Source organism: Staurois parvus, unplaced genomic scaffold, assembly GCF_062004578.1.
Source record: "Staurois parvus isolate SC_StPar_1 unplaced genomic scaffold, SC_StPar_1.0 ptg000831l, whole genome shotgun sequence".
Lineage (NCBI taxonomy): Eukaryota > Metazoa > Chordata > Amphibia > Anura > Ranidae > Staurois > Staurois parvus.
This window is the reverse complement of record NW_028318627.1, coordinates 217,865-239,177: the sequence shown is the minus strand read 5'-3', so window position 1 is coordinate 239,177 and position 21,313 is coordinate 217,865. Positions and strand designations below refer to the sequence as shown.

Sequence of the window (21,313 nt, the reverse complement as noted above, 5' to 3'; positions counted from 1 at the left end):
AGTGTGTGGTCGACCAACTGGATTGGAGTGGAGTCTCCATCTGGTGGTGGGCAGAGGTAGTGCGGGCTGTGAAAAGGTATCACGGCTGATCTTATATACGGTTCTATATATTCAAAGTTAAGTCCCCTTTATTCCCTCTTACCCCAAGTCAAGGCCGCACGTGCGAGTCCCGGTTAGCTAGTCGCTGTGGGCGTGGCGTGTGGGGGACACAGGTTGGGTCGTGTCTCCATATACCGTGCTGACACTAAGCTCGCGTTCACAATGATTTTTGAAATTGTGAGACTTCACTTGCAAAATTTCATGTCAGTGCCGCTTCATGCACAGATGGGACTTCATGCACAGATGCGACTTCATGCACAGATGCGACTTCATGCACAGATGTGACTTCATGCACAGATGCGACTTCATGCACAGATGTGACTTCATGCACAGATGTAACTTCATGCACAGATGTGACTTCATGCACAGGTGCCGCTTCATGCACAGATGTGACTTCATGCACAGATGACTCTTCATGCACAGATGGGACTTCATGCACAGATGTGACTTCATACACAGATGTGACTTCATACACAGATGTGTCTTCATGCACAGGTGCCTCTTCATGTACAGATGTGACTTCATACACAGGTGCGACTTCATGCACAGATGTGACTTCATGCACAGATGTGACTTCAGGCACAGATGCCGCTTCATGCACAGGTGCCGCTTCATGCACAGATGTGACTTCATGCACAGGTGCCGCTTCATCCACAGATGGGACTTCATGCACAGATGAGACGCTTCATGCACAGATGTGACTTCATGCACAGATGTGACTTCATGCACAGATGCCACTTCATCCACAGATGTGACTTCATGCACAGATGCCACTTCATCCACAGATGTGACTTCATGCACAGATGTGACTTCATGCACAGATGACTCTTCATCCACAGATGAGACTTCATGCACAGATGCCGCTTCATACACAGGTGTGACTTCATGCACAGATGACTCTTCATGCACAGATGTGACTTCATGCACAGATGACTCTTCATGCACAGATGTAACTTCATGCACAGATGACTCTTCATGCACAGGTGTGACTTCATGCACAGGTGTGACTTCATGCACAGGTGTGACTTCATGCACAGATGCCGCTTCATGCACAGATGACTCTTCATGCACAGATGCCACTTCATGCACAGATGCCGCTTCATGCACAGATGCCGCTTCATGCACAGATGACTCTTCATGCACAGATGTGACTTCATACACAGATGCCACTTCATGCACAGATGACTCTTCATGCACAGATGTGACTTCATGCACAGATGACTCTTCATGCACAGATGTGACTTCATGCACAGATGTGACTTCATGCACAGATGCCACTTCATGCACAGAGGTCTATGCAAGTCGCCCCTAAAATAGCCAAAAGTAGCGCAGGAGTTGCACCAATGACAACGGTTCCATTGCGAAATATATGGCGCAACGTGTCCTGCGATTTAGTGATTTGTCAGATCACATGACAAGCTGACCGGGGCTAAGCTCTAAGCAGAGATAAGAGACATAAACTGCAGATCTGTAATCAGTAACAGATCATGAAAGATATTTGTTCTCAGACAAGCACTGTAAGTACCTGAATGTGAGCCGGTATCAGCCGCTTACGGTCCCTGTACAGCAGAGCTCAGACTGGGAGACGGAGATAAACAGTTCAAGTGATGACAATAAGCATGCTGATAGGAGGAGAGAGCAAAGTGACAGGCTGGGGGTGGGTTCAGGACAACTTGGGCTCATAAGAAGCAGTTTGAATGATGCATGACATCAGACTGAGGACATCTAGTTGCAGAACAATGTACTGTGGAACATTGGCAGATCTAGGGGGAGCCCCCTGGCCAGATCTAGAGGGACCCCCCTCCCCCACCATGATTGCAGTTGTACCCCCTCCAATGGACTTGGTGCCTGGCCTGCTGAGCTCCTCCCTCCATCCCCCCAATCAGGAACCAAGACAAGGGGGGTCTGCACCATCCTGGCATTTTTGTACTGCTCCCCCACATCAGACAGGCTAGATCCGGCCCCGAGGAGGACATCTCTAGATTGGAGGTGAGCTGGATTGCAGTGAAAACCGTTTTCTTCTCATTTAATGACTATTCACTTCTATTGACTTTTATTATGAAACAAAGATGCATTTTTCAATAAAACTTGTAGGTGGTCCAACCAATCAGATCAGTGGAAACCCCCACCTGTGTGCCAGCGGGGTATTTTGGCTTTGTGCTGCCCTACGCAAGACTACAATAAATTACCCCCCTCTCCCCCATATAAATTTGTCCTACCCCCTTCTGCTTCCAATGCGAGAGGGGGGCAGCAGGACAGGAGATGAGCAATGGAACAGGTAGGGGGCAGCAGGAAGAAAGGGGAGTAGCATGACAGGCGGCCAGTGGCATGGGTGGGGGAAGCGGGACATGTGGGAGGCAGTGGGACAGGAGGGGGCAGTGGGACAGGTGGAGGCAGTGGGACAGGAGGGGGCAGTGGGACAGGTGGAGGCAGTGGGACAGGAGGGAGGCAGTGGGACAGGAGGGGGCAGTGGGACAGGAGGGGGGCAGTGGGACAGGTGGGAGGCAGTGGGACAGGAGGGCGGCAGTGGGACAGGAGGGGGGCAGTGGGACAGGAGGAGCAGGTGGGACAGGAGGGGGTCAGTGGGACAGGTGGGAGGCTGTGGGACAGGAGGGGGGCAGTTGGACAGGAGGGCGGCAGTGGGACAGGAGGGGGGCCGGTGGGACAGGAGGAGCCGGTGGGACAGGAGGGGGTCAGTGGGACAGGTGGGAGGCTGTGGGACAGGAGGGGGGCAGTGGGACAGGAGGAGGCAGTGGGACAGGAGGGGGGCAGTGGGACAGGTGGGAGGCTGTGGGACAGGAGGGGGGCAGTGGGACAGGAGGAGGCAGTGGGACAGGAGGGGGGCAGTGGGACAGGAGGAGGCAGTGGGACAGGAGGGGGGCAGTAGGACAGGAGGGGGGCAGTGGGACAGGTGGGAGGCAGTGGGACAGGAGGGGGGCAGTGGGACAGGAGGGGGGCAGTGGGACAGGTGGGAGGCAGTGATACAGGATGGGGGGCAGCGGGACAGGAGAGGGGCAGTGGGACAGGTGGGAGGCAGTGAGACAGGAAGGGGGCCAGTGGGACAGGAGGGGGGGCAGTGGGACAGGTGGAGGCAGTGGGACAGGAGGGGGGCAGTGGGACAGGAGGGGGCAGCGGGACAGGTGGGAGGCAGTGGGACAGGAGGGGGCAGTGGGACAGGTGGGAGGCAGCGGGACAGGAGGGGGGCAGTGGGACAGGAGAGGGGCAGTGGGACAGGTGGAAGGCAGTGGGACAGGAGGGGGGCAGTGGGACAGGAGGGGGGCAGTAGGACCTCTGTGTTATCAGTACTGTACTCTTAAAAATATTTTAAAAATTGAGAAAAACTGTCTACTTTCCAAAAAGGGGTCATTTTGGGGGATATTTGTCCTATCCTGACATTTGGGGTGATTTGTACTGTCCTGACATTTGGGGGGGGGGGATTTGTACTGTCCTGACTTTAGGGGGGATTTGTATTGTCCTGACATTTGGGGGGGATATCTGTACCATCCTGACCTTTGGGGGGTATTTGTACTGTCCTGACCTTTGTGGGGGTATTTGTACTGTCCTGACCTTTGGGGGGGATTTGTACTGTCCTGACCTTTGGGGGGGATTTGTATTGTCCTGACATTTGGGGGGTATTTGTACAGCCTGACATCTGGGGGGATTTGTACTGTCCTGACTTTAGGGGGATTTGTACTGTCCTGAGATTTGGGGGGATATCTGTACCATCCTGACCTTTGGGGGGGGATTTGTACCATCTTGACATTTGGGGGGATTTGCACCATCCTGACATTTGGGGGCTATCTGTACAGTCTTGACATTTGGGGAGATTTGTACCATCCTGACATATGGGGGGATTTGTACTGTCCTGACATTTGGGGGGATATCTGTACTGTCCTGACCTTTGGAGGGGATTTGTAATGTCCTCGCATTTGGGGGGTATCTGTACCATCCTGACCTTTGGGGGGGATTTGTACTGTCCTGACATTTGGGGGGATTTGCACCATCTTGACATACGAGGGGATTTGTATTGTCCTAACATTTGGGGGCTATCTGTAAATTCTTGATATTTGGGGGGATTAGTACTTGACATTTGGGGGGCTTTGTACCGTCCTGACATTTGGGGGGGTTTGTACTGTCCTGACCTTTGGGGGGGATTTGTACTGTCCTGGCCTTTGTGGAGGGGGGGATTTCTACTGTCCTGATATTTGGGGGGGATATCTGTACCATCCTGACATTTGGGGGGTATTTGTACCATCCTGACAAATGGGGGGATTTGTACTGTCCTGGCATTTGAGGGGGATATCTGTACTGTCCTGACCTTTGGAGGGGATTTGTAATGTCCTCGCATTTGGGGGGTATTTGTACTGTCCTGACGTTTGGGGGGGATTTGTACCATCCTGACATTTGGGGGGTATTTGTACTGTCCTGACGTTTGGAGGGATTTGTACTGTCCTGGCATTTGAGGGGGATATCTGTACTGTCCTGACATTTGGAGGGATTTGTACTGTCCTGATCTTTATTTGGCCTCAAGAAATGAGATCGGCCGTCAGCTCTATTTGTGTGAAAACAATTAGAAAATGTAATTTGGGTATAATGTTGCATGACCGCACAATTGTCAAAGTGCGACAGCGCTGAAAGCTGAAAACTGGCCTGGGCAGGTCGGGGGTGGAACTGTCCGGTATTGAAATGGTTAAAGATTATGTAGACCCAACATTCCCTCTCCCTGATCTGTGCCGGCTGTACCATAGACTGATATGGCAAAGTCTCCTCTCCTCTCTGTATCGCTTCCTTTGTGTGAAATCCTCGGTGTTCTACCAGTCCCTCTGCTATTCTATTAAAAACTGACCACATTAGGGATGAGAGAACAGCGTGGTCAGCTCTCTAGCTGTGCTGGGAACTCAGCCTGCTCTCCTCCAATGATCAGACTTGTCCTGACAGCCCCCCCCCCGCACAGCCAATCAGTCACAGGCGCTGTCACACCCCTCCAGCCTATGTTTTAGAATAACAGGGAGGAGAAGCCTCCATCAATCTACATGTAATATCGTGTCACCATTGTGTGTAGCTGGTTAGTGGGCATGGAGGAGGAGGGAGGGAGCGGGCTTTCATTTACCACTGTGTATACGCCCACATGTGTGACTCTATAGTCACATGGGCTGCTCAGATGTGACAGAGAGGGAAATGCTCAGCACAGAAACTGAATGAAAACTGAGCATGTGCAGTAGCTGCCAACACTGCTCTGCAAAATCCCCAACTGCATTGGGGACATAGACAGGAGGGGGAGACAGAGAGCAGCAGGATCAACCAGGTTTTTGGCAGAATACAGAAACCTAGTCCCATAGTGACTGAGTGAGTATGAACAGCATGGAATACACCATTTATTGATAGTAACATTTTATTCATTCACATTTATCTTGTTACATTGTAGCAGACTGAGGTATCATATATGGGAAGATCCATTTCAGACAACTCATGGCAACCAATCACATTCAGACCTGCCCTGAAGAATGATCCTTGGAGAGTGAAAGTTGGAATTTGATTCCTATGAGCTGATTCCATTTTTTCCCATCGAGAGTTTTATAGATTAGATGTCTGTCAGTGTGGGGACTTCATATTGTTTCTGTGGCCTCATCCACACAACACATGAGGTAAGGCACTACTCTTATTCACACCTCAACAATCCTTTAGAATGCAACGCCTGACGCAACATGTAGTGTATATTGTGTTGGAGCGCAACCGTTATAAATGGCCAACACAACCTGCTGCAATAACTCTCAATGCAGGAAAACACGTGCGCTGTGGTGAGGTTCATCCTAAAGGTCACATACAATAATTGCACTTCAACACTTTGCTATTCTGCCCTGAGATTCCAACAAAATATTACTTCAATGACACAGATCCCTTTTTTCACACTGCAAGTAATGTGGTACTGTCTATGTACGGTATTTGTGTCTAAAGTGAGTTTTGCACCAAAGAGCTTACAGTCTAAAGAGAATAAAGAGGAGGGCAGAACAAAGAAGTGTAGTATCTGCAGCTTGGAGGATGGATATATCTCAGTAGACCAGATACATGGAGGAGAAAACTATAATCAAATAATAATTTTATGTGTTGTAACCGTCCATTGGTGAACCATCTCATCACTGATATTGCTTGGATTTTCTGGGACAACCTCAACCATAACTATTCTATGGAAGACAGACGGACCATCATGGCTCCCCCATGCAGTCTTTCCCAATATTATTGACAACATGGAGTTGGTTCTGTGTAGTTACATGGTGTCAAATGGAGGATGAAGTTCTGCTGATCCACCATGTCACCTATAATACACTATTATTGGAAATGTGCAACTGGTGATGCCATAGGGGCCAAATTTGTCTTCCACTCCACCACCTTCCACCTCCCCAGCCAGAAGCAGCCGGCTTTTCCCCATCTGAGGCTCAGTGAGTGAAGATAAGAGTCCCCGAGAATGAGTGCAGCACATGAGGAGTTGTGGAGCAACAAGCCATGGAGATCCCAGAGAATATAGACGATGGGAGGCTAGGACCTCCACCTCCTCGTCACTCTCTGGTCCTTCACGATGGAGTTCCTGTGTGCTTGTTTCCTCTGGAATTATTTATCAGTGTTTTATGGCAGCTGTAGATAAGTGATGACGCCACACTCTGACAATATTATATCCCGATCAGACCGAGGGGCACTAAGGCCTCGTTTACACTTGCTTCATGTGGCATTGGACACACTTTTTTAAAGCACTCTGAATGCCAATCAAAGCCCACTAGGCTAAATAAAATGGTTACCTTACTTTCCTGTTCACAATTGTGCTTGCTTTGCTTTACTTCAAAAATGATCCCCCATGTCGCTTTCTTGGTGCTTCGTAGCATCTCCAATGCCTCCCTAGAAGTCTATGACAACATTCACTTACAGCACCTGCAGCTTTTCAGAGGCTTTTATTCAGAGTCAGCTTTGCCTTGCTTTGGAGTATTGGAGGTATGAGATATCCCAGGATGCACTGGGAAACCAACAAGCAAACTGGAAAGACGTCATCAGCAGTCACTTCAGTTTCCTGTGGATATATTCTGGGAGTGTCTGGTGCAGACGCCACATCTGGTGTGCTGCGTGGAGCAGCAGGAAGGTGAGTTGGGTCCGGACCAGAGCACAGCAACTAGCAGAAGGCACATGTGTGCTACATAGAAACGCAATAGCAGAAGGTGAGCGGGGACCAGAGAGACAGGACTGAGCAATATAGCGGAGTTGGGACAAGAGAGAGAGGAAGATCAGTAAACCAGAGAATCAGGAGAGATGGAGGTTACTACTGAGTGGAGGATCAGCAGAGCTGGAGGTTACTACTGAGTGGGGGATCAGCAGAGCTGGAGGTTACTACTGAGTGGGGGATCAGCAGAGCTGGGGGATACTACTGAGTGGGGGATCAGCAGAGCTGGAGGTTACTACTGAGTGGGGGATCAGCAGAGCTGGAGGTTACTACTGAGTGGGGGATCAGCAGAGCTGGAGGTTACTACTGAGTGGGGGATCAGCAGAGCTGGAGGTTACTACTGAGTGGGGGATCAGCAGAGCTGGAGGTTACTACTGAGTGGGGGATCAGCAGAGCTGGAGGTTACTACTGAGTGGGGGATCAGCAGAGCTGGAGGTTACTACTGAGTGGGGGATCAGCAGAGCTGGGGCTACTACTGAGTGGGGGATCAGCAGAGCTGGGGGCTACTACTGAGTGGAGGATCAGCAGAGCTGGAGGTTACTACTGAGTGGAGGATCAGCAGAGCTGGAGGTTACTACTGAGTGGGGGATCAGCAGAGCTGGGGGTTACTACTGAGTGGGGGATCAGCAGAGCTGGGGGTTATTACTGAGTGGGGGATCAGCAGAGCTGGGGGTACTAGTGAGCGGGGGATCAGGAGAGCTGGAGGTTACTACTGAGTGGGGGATCAGCAGAGCTAGAGGTTACTAGTGAGTGGGGGATTAGCAGAGCTGGGGGTACTAGTGAGTGGGGGATCTGCAGAGATGGGGGCTACTACTGAGCAGGGGATCTGCAGAATAAAGGCACTAATAAGCTAGGGACTTGATGAACAAGGGTACTAATGAGCTGGGGATCTACTGAGTGGGGGTACTACAGAGCCATGGTTCTACTGGGCCCATTTCAAACAAATAGAAAATCAACACACACAGGGCATTTGCCATGCTCCATTAAAGCATCACAAAAGCCTGTTGAAGCTGTAGGCGCTTTAATGTGTGTTAAAGTTGCAGCGAGTGTAAATGGGCGGAGATTTGTGCGTTCCTCGGGCACAGTCATAGGTCATCACTGGAAGATGATGTGATATTCGGGGTAGGCCTGGATGTCATTAAATATCACAAACATTGCAGGGTTCTGGACGTCATCCGTCACGCTGTCATACAGGTCGGTGGCGTAGCCTGTATTTTTGGCTGGAGGTGCTTTCATCCCACGGCTTCCAACACAGTAGTGTCCGGTGAGAACGCGGGCCAGGTACATGTGCTTCTGTCCATTTCCATCAGATGAGGAATATTTTTCATCAGCAGAGTAACTTGCATTTACTGCAAAATAAGTTCCATGTCCATAACGAGTAGCTGTTTGAAAAGAAAGACACGTCACAGATTAATATGGGAGAGTTCCAGAGGAGAGGTGCAGCAGGAGAGAAGGTCTGGAGGTGCGAGTAAATTATGGAATCACGCCATGTTTCACTGTGTTTAAATGTAGTTGGTGCAATTTCACCCGGCACACATCAGAACAGCACACTGGTGTGAACTGGCCCAACTGGAAACAATAGATTTCAGTACATTATAGCATTGGGCCTGTGTTAAGGAATACTATGGATGTGATGTGAATGGGCCCCAAGATACACCTCATAACACACAGGATGTGACAAGGAAGCCATACTGTACTGCACTCAATGGTAAGTCCTGATAGATGAGACATTAAAACCCAGCTTAGTTCTGGATGTAGTGGGGAAGTGTTACAGACTCTGATGTGTCATATCTGCTAGAATAATGAGGTTCTAACGTCCAGGACTCTTATAGGTAGGTGTTGGTTGTAGGAGTCCTTATTAGATCCAGGCAGCACTGTAGCCACAGGCTAGGACCATGCAGTACAGTCTTCAATTAGAAAGAAAATAGAACAGGAACATGATAGTCCAGACAGAGTTTATGAGTTGCAGAGTCCTAAGGAAAGGCCAACATATTTTAGAGGTTCAGATGGCTCCTTCCTCGGGGTTTAAGACTTTTAGTTGAAGGAATATGGGCTCAAATTGGATACCAGATAAAACCCTTAACCAATGAGCAGGCTGCATATCAAAAGACACTTTATTAGGCACACCTTGCTAGTGCCAAGAAAATCTCCCCCACACCATGACACCACCAGCACCAGCCTGAACCGTTGATACAAGGCAGGATGGATCCACCACACCATGACACCACCACCACCAGCCTGAACCGTTGATACAAGGCAGGATGGATCCCCCACACCATGACACCACCACCACCAGCCTGAACCATTGATACAAGGCAGGATGGATCCCCCACACCATGACACCACCACCACCAGCCTGAACCGTTGATACAAGGCAGGATGGATCCATGCTTTCATGTTGTTTACGCAAAATTCTGACCCTACAATCTGAATGTTGCAGCTGAAATCCAGACTCATCAGACCAGGCAATGTTTTGCCAATCTTCTATTGTCCAATGCTGGTGATCCTGTGCAAATTGTAGCCTCTGTTTCCTGTTCTTAGCTGACAGGAGTGGCACCCTGTGTGGTCTTCTGCTGCTGTAGCCCATCTGCTTCAAGGCTGGACATGTTGTGCATTCAAAGATGGTATTCTGCACACCTTGGGTGTAACGAGGGGTTATTGGAGTTACTGTTGCCTTTCTATCATCTGGAACCAGTCTGCCCGTTCTCCTCTGACCTCAAGAAGGCATTGTCCTCCACACAACTGCCGCTCACTGGATATTTTCTTTTTTTCAGACCATTCTCTGTAAAACCTAGAGATGGTTGTGTGGGAAAATCAGAATATCAGAGTGCGGACAAAAGGGGATTTAAATTACTTTGAATGTGGCATGGTTGTTGGTGCCAGACGGGTTGATCTGAGTATTTCAAAAACTGGTGATCTCCTAGATTGTAAGCTCTAACGAGCCGGGCCCTCTGTTTCCTCTTGTACCACATTGTATTGTAACTGTACTGTCTGCCTTCATTTTGTAAAGCGTTGCGCTAACTGTTGGCGCTATATAAATCCTGTATAATAATAATAATACTGGGATTTTCCCGCACAACCATCTCTAGACGTTCCAGAGAATGGTCCAAAAAAGAGAAAATATCCAGTGAGCGGCAGTTTTGCGGAGGAAAATGCTTTGTTGATGTCAGAGGAGAATGGGCAGACTGGTTCCAGATGATAGAAAGGCAACAGGAACTCCAATAACCCCTCGTTACAACCAAGGTATGCCATCTCTGAACGCACAACACATCCAACCTTGAAGCAGATGGGCTACAGCAGCAGGAGACCACACCAGGTGCCACTCCTTGTCAAGGATCACCCTGCATGGGTCCCCCACACGCCACGCCACGCCCACAGCAACTAATTACAATAAAATTAAAAGGGAATAAAAAGACAGAATAAAACTTTACCCTGCAACTGGAGCAAGCCAGAAACTTAGCTAACCATTGGTCAATCGAACCAGCTCCGTACGGATCACCAATGTCCAAATGCCCGTGTGCTCAATTTATTGGGATTTGGACATATTAGTCTTCGGCCAATTGACCCTGGGGGAGGTGGTCCTGACCTGCCCACAAGAGGTACTGTGTATGGACCTGCCCAAGTTCAATTGGGCCAAGACTGGCCTGAACACCAAGTCGGGGATTGGATTTCCGACACCAGCGCGTCAGCCCGATCGCAACAGTACCAAACACCATCCGACTGTCGCAATGCAACGCCACTTAACCATTCCATGCATTTTCCTGGCTTTCTCCCCAAGCCACAAATATGATTTTCATATGCAAATGCAGCGCACAGAATGGCCTACAAGAAGGGAGTATGTTCATATCTCTGCAACTCAGATTTTATGAGAGATGAAACATACTTCTTTGATGTGAATATTATCTATAGAGCTTTCCACACCAGGCAGACAGTCTGTCTGCTGTCATTCACTCCAAACTGGTTTTCCCAGAAAGTGATAACCTGATTGGCACACAAAAGGTGTCACCTCCAGGAGGCGGGGCTTTAGACTGATTAAGGCTAATTGATGCTAAATGATGATTGGGTCTGTAAGGCCTATGGAGTAATTGTGTATAATACACATCTGTATCCCAGATCCATGGATGACCATTGTTTGTCTATTCATTTCCCTACTGCCCAGGGGCTCAATATACATCCCTAATGACCAGACTGTTCCTGAACACACCTTTGTAATGAAAGGGCGTGGCCTCATCTCATCTACTCAACCTGTTATGGCTATGATTCCATATTTCCACTCAAATCTTACATGTCCGTTACAATAAATTTTACATGTCCAAATGTCAGGGAATGGGAAGATCGCTGCAGCGATCGAATCCGCACATGCGTAGAATCCTGACAAAATGTACAGGCTGGCGGGCACTAGGACCCAGGCGCGCCTGTCACCAATGACGGCGCTGGGCAAGCACTAGGTCCCAGGAGCGCCTGTCAGGAGTCGGGCGGGCTATTTACACCCAGCTCTTGCAAAGCTCAAGTGCCGTATGGTCTTTCTTGTGTTCATGTGAGTTTACTTTGCTGCTGACCCTGCCTGATCCTGATCTGACTTTTCCTGCTCTGACCCCTGGCTTGCCTGACCATTCTCCTGCCTGCTCCTGCACTTTTGATCTCCTGTTGCCAAACCCAGACTGTGACCCGTTTATTCTTCTGCCTGCCGTTTTGTACCGACCTGCTCCGCTGTTACCGACCCGGCCTGTCTGACCTCGCTTACTCTACCTCCTCACATCAGACTCTCACCTGCTGCATACCACCGACAGGTGCCTCTACCACAGCTGGTTGCACCCAGGGCCCCGACCTGGTCTCGGCTTGCTCCAAGTCCATCCCCACCATCAGGGGCTCTGGTGAACAAGCAGGTCGGAACTTAGATTCCGCACCCTGGGGAATTCTGGTCTGTGGAACGCTAGAGGCTACCACCGGCTGGTCCATAACACCATTACATCTGCCCTCTTCTACATGATGCATAGTTGAGCCTAAACGGGTCGGCTAACGCGTCTACATGGAAGGTTCCCTAGGTTGGGGGGCGGGGGGGGGGAGTTCTCCCAACTAAAGTTTGACACCGCTGACAGCTCAGCCCGTCCCCCTGCCGATGGGGAAGGGCTTCTGCCCAGCTCTCTGACTGATCCCAAAGGGTTTGGGTCACCACTGGCCAGCAGATCCCCCCCTGCGGATCCATTTCATCTGCTGGCCACCGACTATCAACTGGACGGGTACTGGCAAACCTGTCATTGTGCGCTGTCAACATTTTCAGCCACTGGCCAGGGTCATCTGGTGGTTCTCCATTGGCTGCCACACCTAGATGCCTGAGCCTGACATAAGGTCGTTCCTGGGTGATCTGGACATGGTTCCATGGCTTGGATACCAGAACCTCCACCCTTGGACCTGTCTCCCACACTTCTGCTCTTTCTGCTTCAGCCAGAGACTGGTCAGCACAACCCCTGAGTTCCTCCAGGCTGACATCAAACCTATCAGCCAGTGAGAATACAGGGTTGTCAGATACAGCCTCTGAGAAAGCAGATTCAGAGGGGGTCAGTGTTCCCCCATCATCCTGTGATCCTCCCTTTGCTGTGCACAGCAATGAGTCCTCAATCATGATACTCATAGCTGTGGGGACAAAGGATAGATCCACAGAAGACTTTATTCCACCCGGGGTCATCCTCTGACCCGTCCCACACCCTTCTACTCTGTCCTCCTCAGCAGAACATCTGTCAGCACCACCCCTGAGCTCCTCCGGGCCAACCTCAAACCTATGAGCCTGGAAGGACTCAGTGATGTCAGCTGCTGAGGTGGAAGACACTGATTGGGCTGAATTTGCCCCAACATCCTGCAGACTTCCTTCTGCAACACACAGAAATGAGTCTGCACTGGCAGTACCCGCGACTGTGGTGACAGAGGGGAAAATGACAGGAGAAAGGATTTCACTAGAGGTTGTCCTCTGACCCCCATCACACACTTCTACCCCGTCCTCAACAGAGCGGCTGTCGGCACACCCAAGTTCCTCTGGGCTGGCATCAGATGTAACAGCCTCTGGAAACTCGGTGCCATCAGCCACAGCTACTGAGGGGGTAGAGTCAGATTGAGTCAGATTTAAACCCTCACCCTGTGGTCCCTCCTCTGTGCTCCACAGCCCAGGATCCAAAATGACATGACTGGTATCTCTGGGGACAGGGGAGCAGACAACAGAAAACTTCATCCCACAAGGGGATAGAGGCACCCAACACTGTTCTCTACCAGGACTTACTGAAACACAATGTGCCTTTTCCCCGGGAACTTCAGAAGAACACTCTGTTTCTTCACATATGGGTACAAAACCAAATTCATTTTGCCCATACACCCCCATCCTGCTATCCACCGCTGGCGGTCCATCAGCCAGACCCCTGAGATCCTCTGGGCTGCTATCAATTCTCACAGCTCCAGGGGACTCAGAGCTATCTGCCACAGGTGCCAGGGGGACAACAGTCTGAGGACACCTTAGGCCCTCTGAGCCAGGTTCGCAAGGGTCCAACCCAGCTGGATTGGGGCCTTCCACAGACAGTCCCTCTGTAGCAGTGGGCAATGACTGGTCCGGGGCCACCTGGTGGGCACCCTGAGTCACCACTGCAGCAGAGGGAAGGTCTGTCTTGCACATGTCATTACATTTGGCATCACATAAAACATTATCAGTTGCAGAGTCCTCTGTGGTTTTAAACTCTTCTCCAGGCCTGGACTCCAGACATCCGCTAGAGCCAGGCCCTGGTACACAGTCCTTCACCCCCTGACCCTCCCCAGAATTCCCAGTGTGCACTGAGTCACTCAACAGTACATTACGTGAATCCGAGGCCTCGGGTGGAAATGTAGACTTCAGGGGTGTTGACTTAGACTTGTTCTGGGTTACCAACCGTCCCAGGTCAGTACCCGATAGTATGTTAGTGGTGTCTGCTATTCCTACTTCTCTCACTTTGCTTCTGGATCCTTGGGGCAAAGCAACACAAGCTGCTGGTAGTACAGGGGTGATTCCTCCAACCCCTATGATAACTGTGGCTTTCTTTGGGACCACATCCTCACGACTCTTCCATCCAGGAAGGGCTAGGACATTTTCGGGTCCCTTGTCACGGAGTCCAACTGAAATATTGTTGCCTGCGGTAACTGGCTGCAGGCTATCCACATTGCCTCCTTCATTAGTGGGATCTGCTCTGCCCACTTCTTCCACTTGACTTCCAGACTCCTGGCTCAAAGAAACACAAGCCATAGGCACAGCAGGGATGGCTCCTCCACCCCCTGTGCCAGCCATGGCCTCCACTGGGATCACATCCTCACAGCTCCTCAATCCTGGACGAGCTAGGACATTCTCTGATCCTGTACCTTGTAGTCCAACTGTAACGCTGTTACTTGCAGCAAATGGTGGCCGGATATCCGCTCGGCCTCCTCCATTTTCTCCAACAAGAAACACAGTAGGGGGTACATTTTCCACTTTTGTTGCTGGGCTAGATACCCTCAGGTTTGGACAGGAGTAATGTCCCACTTGGTTACAGGTAACACCTTTCCAGGTCTACTTTTTTTTTGTTCCACAAAGTTTATTGAGAAAAAGTCAGAACATACAAATGGTATAAATTGTACAACGTAATACAATGTGCCAAAGAAAAACGCGGTAAAACACAAATCGCACATGCCAGACAAAAAGAAATATGCAGGCGAACAAAATAATAAAGCCCTCTTGTGTCACCTGTAACAATAATGAAGTTGAACTTGGAAAAAAAAAAAAAAAAAAACACGAGAATACAGCCAAAAACAAAGAAGGCAAACACCAATCAAAATCACCACATAGCATACAAAATATCACCAAACGAGCAGGATCATTTATGTGCACCCCCAGATATCTTTTATCATCGAGGAGCAGAGTAGGGGGGAAGGGGATAAAGCTAAAGGTGCTGGGCTTCTGGTGCAAGGAAAAAGTTGCGAAAATATAGAAAGCTCGGTGTTATCCAGGAGGAGCAGCAAAGGTACCACTCAAAGGTAACCAACGCATATGAAAAAAACTCCGTGGAATGGGAGAGGCACATGTGCAAGTGTAATCCGGGTGTGAGATTAGGTTGCCTATGGACAGCGGAATAAACATATGTGTAGAGGAAAAAGAAAAAGGGAAAAAATGAAGTGGAGAAGATGTGAATAACAACAAAAACAGTAATGGCAGGTACAGGGCACAATGAGGAAGGAGTCGGAAGGAAAGAAAAAATAAAAAATGGTGAGAAGCTGGAAAGCCAAAGAAGAGAAAAAAAAAAAAAAAAAAAAAAAAAAAAAAAAAAAAGAGGGGAAGGGGGGTAAGGGTCAAAGGGGAGGGAGACTAAGGGGGGGGGGGGGGGGGGCGGTATGGATAGACATGTCATAGAGGTGGAAGCTCCAAGGACAGAGCTGGTGTGCTCATCCCCTAGGGGATAGAGACATAAAGCAGACAATCGAGCACCAGGGAAAAGGAGTGTCTCACTACCTGATCAGTGAAAGGGATATAATAGAAAAGTATTATCGACAGCCTAGCAAGGGTCGAGGAGTCAGTACAATACATAGTGCAATATAAAGCCACAGGTCTGGCTCAGAGTCAGGTAGAAAGACCCATGAGGGATTGGTATTCGGGGGTCGTTTGGAAGTGAATCCAACACGACCAAGTATGGGAGAATTTAGTCGGGTTATCTTGGGAGCAGGCAATCAACTCCTCCATCTCTGCAACTCTTCCCAGACGAGTGAACCAATCTTTTATTGAGGGGGGTTGAGTAGATCTCCAAAACACAGGAAGACAGAGTCTAGCAGCATTAATCATATGCATAGCTAACGATCGGAAGTATAGACGTTTGGGGAGCGGTGTATGGTGGAGGAGAAATTGGGCCGGGGAGAAATCGAGAGGTAAAGTGGACACTGACGAGGTTATACGGTGGACTTCCTGCCAGAAGGGCAGGACGATAGGACAGGACCACCAAATATGGAGAAGGGACCCATCAGGTGCTCCACATCTCCAACAATTATTGGGTAGAGAAGGGTTAAAACGATGAGTTCTAGAAGGGGTAATGTACCAACGGGAAGCTAGCTTGTATCCGTTTTCTTGGGTCGATACATTCAGCGAACATTTGTGGGAGTATGTAAAAATTTGGTCCCAATCTGAGGAGGAAAAATCTATATCAAGGTCTCTCCTCCAAGCTCGGCAAGCGGGGAGCGAGTTAGGATTCCCATCACCGGTGAGAAGGAGGTACATGGATGAGATTAGATGCCGCTGGGGTTCAGCCTTAGAACAAATTGATTCAAAGGGGGTGAGAGGACGAGTCCATTTGTGGCGGTGAACAGAGGATGTGAGAAAATGCCTGATTTGAAGGTAGGCCCAAAAGGGGAAGGTACGATCTTTCATGGTGCTCGCCAAAGAGGAGTAGGATTTCAATTGGCCGTTATGAAAAAAGTGTTCCGCTTTCACCTGGTCATACGGCCAATGTTCTGACAGGAAGGCCTTGTGCATACCCGGAGGGAAGTCCGGGTTTAAGCAAAGGGAGGTTAAAGGGTTGGGGGCATCTGAGATGGAGGCCGACTTGCACATCGAGCGGAAGATGCTCAAGGTAGGACCAATCAGTGGATGAGTGAGAAGGGCCTGGGGGGTATGTTTCGTCAAGAGCCACGGGATCGAAGCTATAGGAGAAGGAGAGAAGGAGTTTTCGAGATGCACCCAGTCTTTGGTAGTCGAATGAATATTCCAATCTATAATTCTGCAAAGATGGCAGGCCCAATGATATTGCCTGAGGTCTGGGAGCCCAATTCCACCCCTGGATTTGGGGAGAACCAATTGGCAGAAAGATATGCGCGGACGCTTGTGGTTCCAAAGGAAGAAGGAGCACATTCTCCTACATGAAGCGAAAAAGGCGGGTGGCAAGTGGATAGGTAAGGTTTGAAATAAATAGAGGAGGCGGGGGAGAATGTTCATTTTTAATATAGCAGCTTTGCCGAACCAGGAAAAGCATGGTCGATGCCATTTAGTGAGATCTTCCTGAATGGATTTAAGTGCTGGGATAAAGTTTTTTACATAAAGGTCAGAGAGGTCGCACGTAAGCTGAATGCCCAGGTAAGTGAGAGTCTCACTGTCCCATCTAAACGGGAACTGCGATCGGCAAAATGAGACTACATCAGAAGGGAGGGTGACGTTGAGGGCGTATGATTTTGAATGGTTGATTCTAAGGTTCGACATGTATTGAAAAAGTGAGAAATCTTTAAGCAAATTGGGAAAGGTGGTCCGAGGTTCCGTTAGAAACAGTAAAATGTCATCCGCATAGGCGGCGAGTTTATACTCTTGAGCCGGTGCGGAAACGCCCTTAATATCTGGGTTGGAACGGAGTTTACGCAGCAGTGGCTCTAATGATAGCACAAAGAGGAGAGGAGAAAGGGGGCAGCCCTGGCGCGTGCCATTGCCGAGAGAGAAATGGTTCGATAAATGGCCATTCACCCGAACCTGTGCCGTGGGTCCAGAATACAAGGACATGATGAAATTAAGCATGTGTTCTCTCAAACCAATCGCCTGAAGGGTTGCCCTCAAATAATCCCAGGACACTCTGTCAAAGGCCTTCTCAGCGTCCAAAGAGAGAAGGAACCCAGGATTCTTTGATGTGCGAAGCCAATGGATAAGGTTGAGGGCCTTGATAGTATTGTCTCTCGCTTCCCTGCCAGGAATGAAACCCACTTGATCGAGGTTAATCAAAGAAGGGAGTAAGGGGAGGAGACGGTTGGCCAGAATTTTAGCATAAAGTTTCACGTCTACATTCAGAAGGGAGATGGGCCTATAATTGGAAACCAAAGTTGCATCCTTATCTCCTTTGGGTATGACAATGATGTGCGCTTCCAGAAGGCGATGACACGACACAGGGAGTGAAGAGAAAGTGTTGAAAGCCGAGAGGAAGGGGTTGGACAAGACGGGTAAAAACTCCTTGTAATATACCGCAGACAGGCCATCAGGGCCCGGGCTTTTACCAGACTTCATTTGTTTGACGGCCCGCGACAGTTCCTCTGCCGTGATAGTTTGCTCCAGTTCCAGGGCGGATGTCTCAGAAAGTGCAGAAGGGCTATAAAGATGAAGAAAGTCCGAGATCACCGTGGCTCTGAGTTTGTTGGTTTCAGGTGGGGGACGTTCCGGAGGGAGATTATATAATGCCTTATAATACTGCTCAAAATGAGAAGCAATGTCAGCATTAGTGGTGGCAAAAGAACCGTCTGGACCCCTGATTTTGTGGATTGTTAAGCTCGACTTTTTCGCTTGAAGGGATCTGGCGAGGAATCGCCCGCTTTTGTTCGCAAACTCATAAAATAATTTTTGAGACAAGACATATCTACGTTTAGCCACCTTACCCAGTTCGGTCAAAAGCTGCGTGCGAGTGTTTGTGAGTTCAGTCAAGGTAGAAGCCGCTTGACTGTGTTTGTGAACTCTTTCCAAAAACTGGATGCGCTCCATAAGTCGTCGCAAATGTGCTTGTCTCTCCCTTTTACGCTTCGTAGCCATGGCTATGAGAACCCCGCGAATTACGCATTTATGTGCCTCCCATTGCGTCAAGGAGGAGGTATCTGAAGTCTGGTTGGTCGCGAAGTAGTCTACCAATTGGGAGCGGATCTCGGCTTCGTGAGTTGGGTCGGAAAGAAGAGATGCGTCCAATCTCCAAATCTTAGAGCGGGAGTGTTTTTCAGGAAAACGCAACGTCATGGTTATGGGATGGTGATCCGATAGGACCATTGGTTCAATGGAGGTGTCATGAAGAAATGGCAGATCCACTTGCGAGAGAAAAATGTAGTCAATTCTGGAGTACTTATTGTGTGGAGGAGAAAAGAACGTATAATCTTTAACGTTCGGGTGTAGGATTCGCCAAGAATCGTGAAGTTGTAAATCCTGGAGTTGTGTGCGGATCTGTCTTAGGGATTTGTATGGTAAAAATGAACTGCCCGAGGAGGAATCCAATAAGGGGCATAAAGGGACATTAAGGTCTCCCCCCAAGATCAGTACACCCGACTGAAAAGAAGAAAGAGAGGTGGAGATTGAGCGGAAGAAGGGAACCTGCTTGGTATTGGGCGCATATAAATTTGCCAGTGTAATGGGTCTGTTGGCAAAAGTACCTTTTAGAAATAGGAACCTACCTTCTGAGTCAGGGAGCGACTCCGTTATAGTTAAAGGGAGATGTTTTGCAATCAAGATGGCGACACCTTTTGATTTGGCATGAGGGTTAGGGGCATGAAAGACTGTCGGATAACGTGAGTTAAAGAGCTTGGGAATGACATCCTGTCTAAAATGCGTTTCCTGAAGGAAAACGATATCCGCTCTTTGTTTAGATAAATAGGAGAGCAGAATGGAGCGTTTTTCAGGCGCGTTCAAGCCCTTCACATTAAGAGATAGAACTTTCAGTGACAAGTGTCCGGACAACGATTTGGGAGAAGACATGTCCAAAGAGGTATGTGAAAGCAACCTAAAAAAAAAAGGGAACACAGGGTACTAAAAGGGTGGGAATAGAATTGGGGGGGGGGGGGGAGAGAAAAAAAAAAAAAAAAAAAAAAAAAAAAAAAAAAAAAAAAAAGTAAAAGAGATAAATGAAAGAAAAATAAAATAAAATAAAATAAAAGAAAAGAAAAGAGAAATAAGAGAGGGGAAAGGAGAGTAGATACAGGTAAGAGAAAAAAAAAAAAAAAAAAAAAAGACAGAACTACCAGCGGGAGGAGAAGACCAGCTAATCCGCCTAGATATATAAAAAAAAAGGAGAAGAGAAAGGAAGAGAAGATGGGGGGGGGGGGGGGTAAAGGGGTAACAGAAAAGAGAAAGGAGGGAGTAAAAACAGCCGGCAAGAGTCAGTAAAAGCTCTCCGAGCTTACTGTGTGGGGAACGCAGTGGGTCGAAATCCAAAATAAAAAAGAGGCCCGCCGAACGGAAGACCTTAAAAAGTGCAGGGAATGGAGAGGTAGGGCGAGGATAGGGCATGCACAGAGAGGGACTACACCCAGCCGGCGAGGGAGATGTATCAACCCTCACCTGGTAGGGCGTATGGCTCAGGATTTAGCGAGAAATTGGGGTCAAGAACAAAACGGTAGCCTGCGCTAGGAGGGAAGTGAGGGAAGTGAGACAGGCAACAAGCCATATCAATGTTTGGGAGATACCCATATGAACGGAGCACTACGTAGTAAGTCTAAAGCGGAAATATGGTGTCACGAGTATACCGTGGTGGAACTACTAGGAATGTCGTCCTCAAAGGTATGGCTTCATAGAACGGTCAGACCGCCCTCTCCTCAGGGAGAGAACAGGCAGTGTCTCACAACGCATGAAGTCACAAAATATTGGCAGAGGAACAGTAAGGCATAACATGTGCAGAAAAAAACATACAGCTCAAATATCGCATATCAAAAAAAAAACACAATATACTAAATTGAGAACAACTAATATGACAGAACGACCCCCCCCCCGGCCTGGACTCTCAAGGTACTCCTGGACCCGAGCAGCACCTCAGATCAGATAGGAGGAAATGCGTGGGGAGAAAAAAAAAAAAAAAAAAAAAAAAAAAAAAAGAAGGCACAGGCAGAGTACCTACATTGGAGCCTCAGCAGAGGTACTCATTAGTATGCAGAAGGTGAAAAAGGATACAGAGCGGGATGGGAGAGACCGATTTCTGCAAGGAGTCTCCATCCGGAGAGCTCATTGAGGTGATGCTCGTTCACAGGTGCACAGCAACAATGTGAAGGTAAAAAAAAAAAAAAAAAAAAAAAAAAAAAAAACAAATAAATAAATTATAAGCAAAGGTTTCCCCCACCCCTCCCAATCCAAACTCAGCAACCCGCTCATCAGAGTACGTGAAAAAGGATAAATGGTGCTGAGGAACTCTCTTCATCCTCTCCCAACTCAGTCTTCTGGAAACGGTGCAAGGCGAGATGAATACGATGCGTGTGGGGGGACATAAAGTCCTTCATTGGCGAATCCGATATCCTCGAAGGTCCCCAGGATAGGCTCGGAGT

The 21,313-nt window shown here is 48.9% G+C and overlaps 1 protein-coding gene across 1 annotated transcript in view; it reads right to left on the bottom strand.

Annotated features, from left to right (window-relative positions):
* Positions 1–5,473: 5,473 nt before the first annotated feature.
* LOC149443803 (protein mono-ADP-ribosyltransferase PARP15-like) overlaps positions 5,474–21,313 on the bottom strand; it is a 148,616-nt gene continuing 132,776 nt past the window's right edge. Inside the window, exon 10 of the mRNA XM_089655261.1 lies at positions 5,474–8,685. Coding sequence (XP_089511387.1) covers positions 8,399–8,685 — 287 coding nt within the window. The 3' untranslated portion in view covers positions 5,474–8,398. The remainder of the gene's footprint in view (positions 8,686–21,313) is intronic.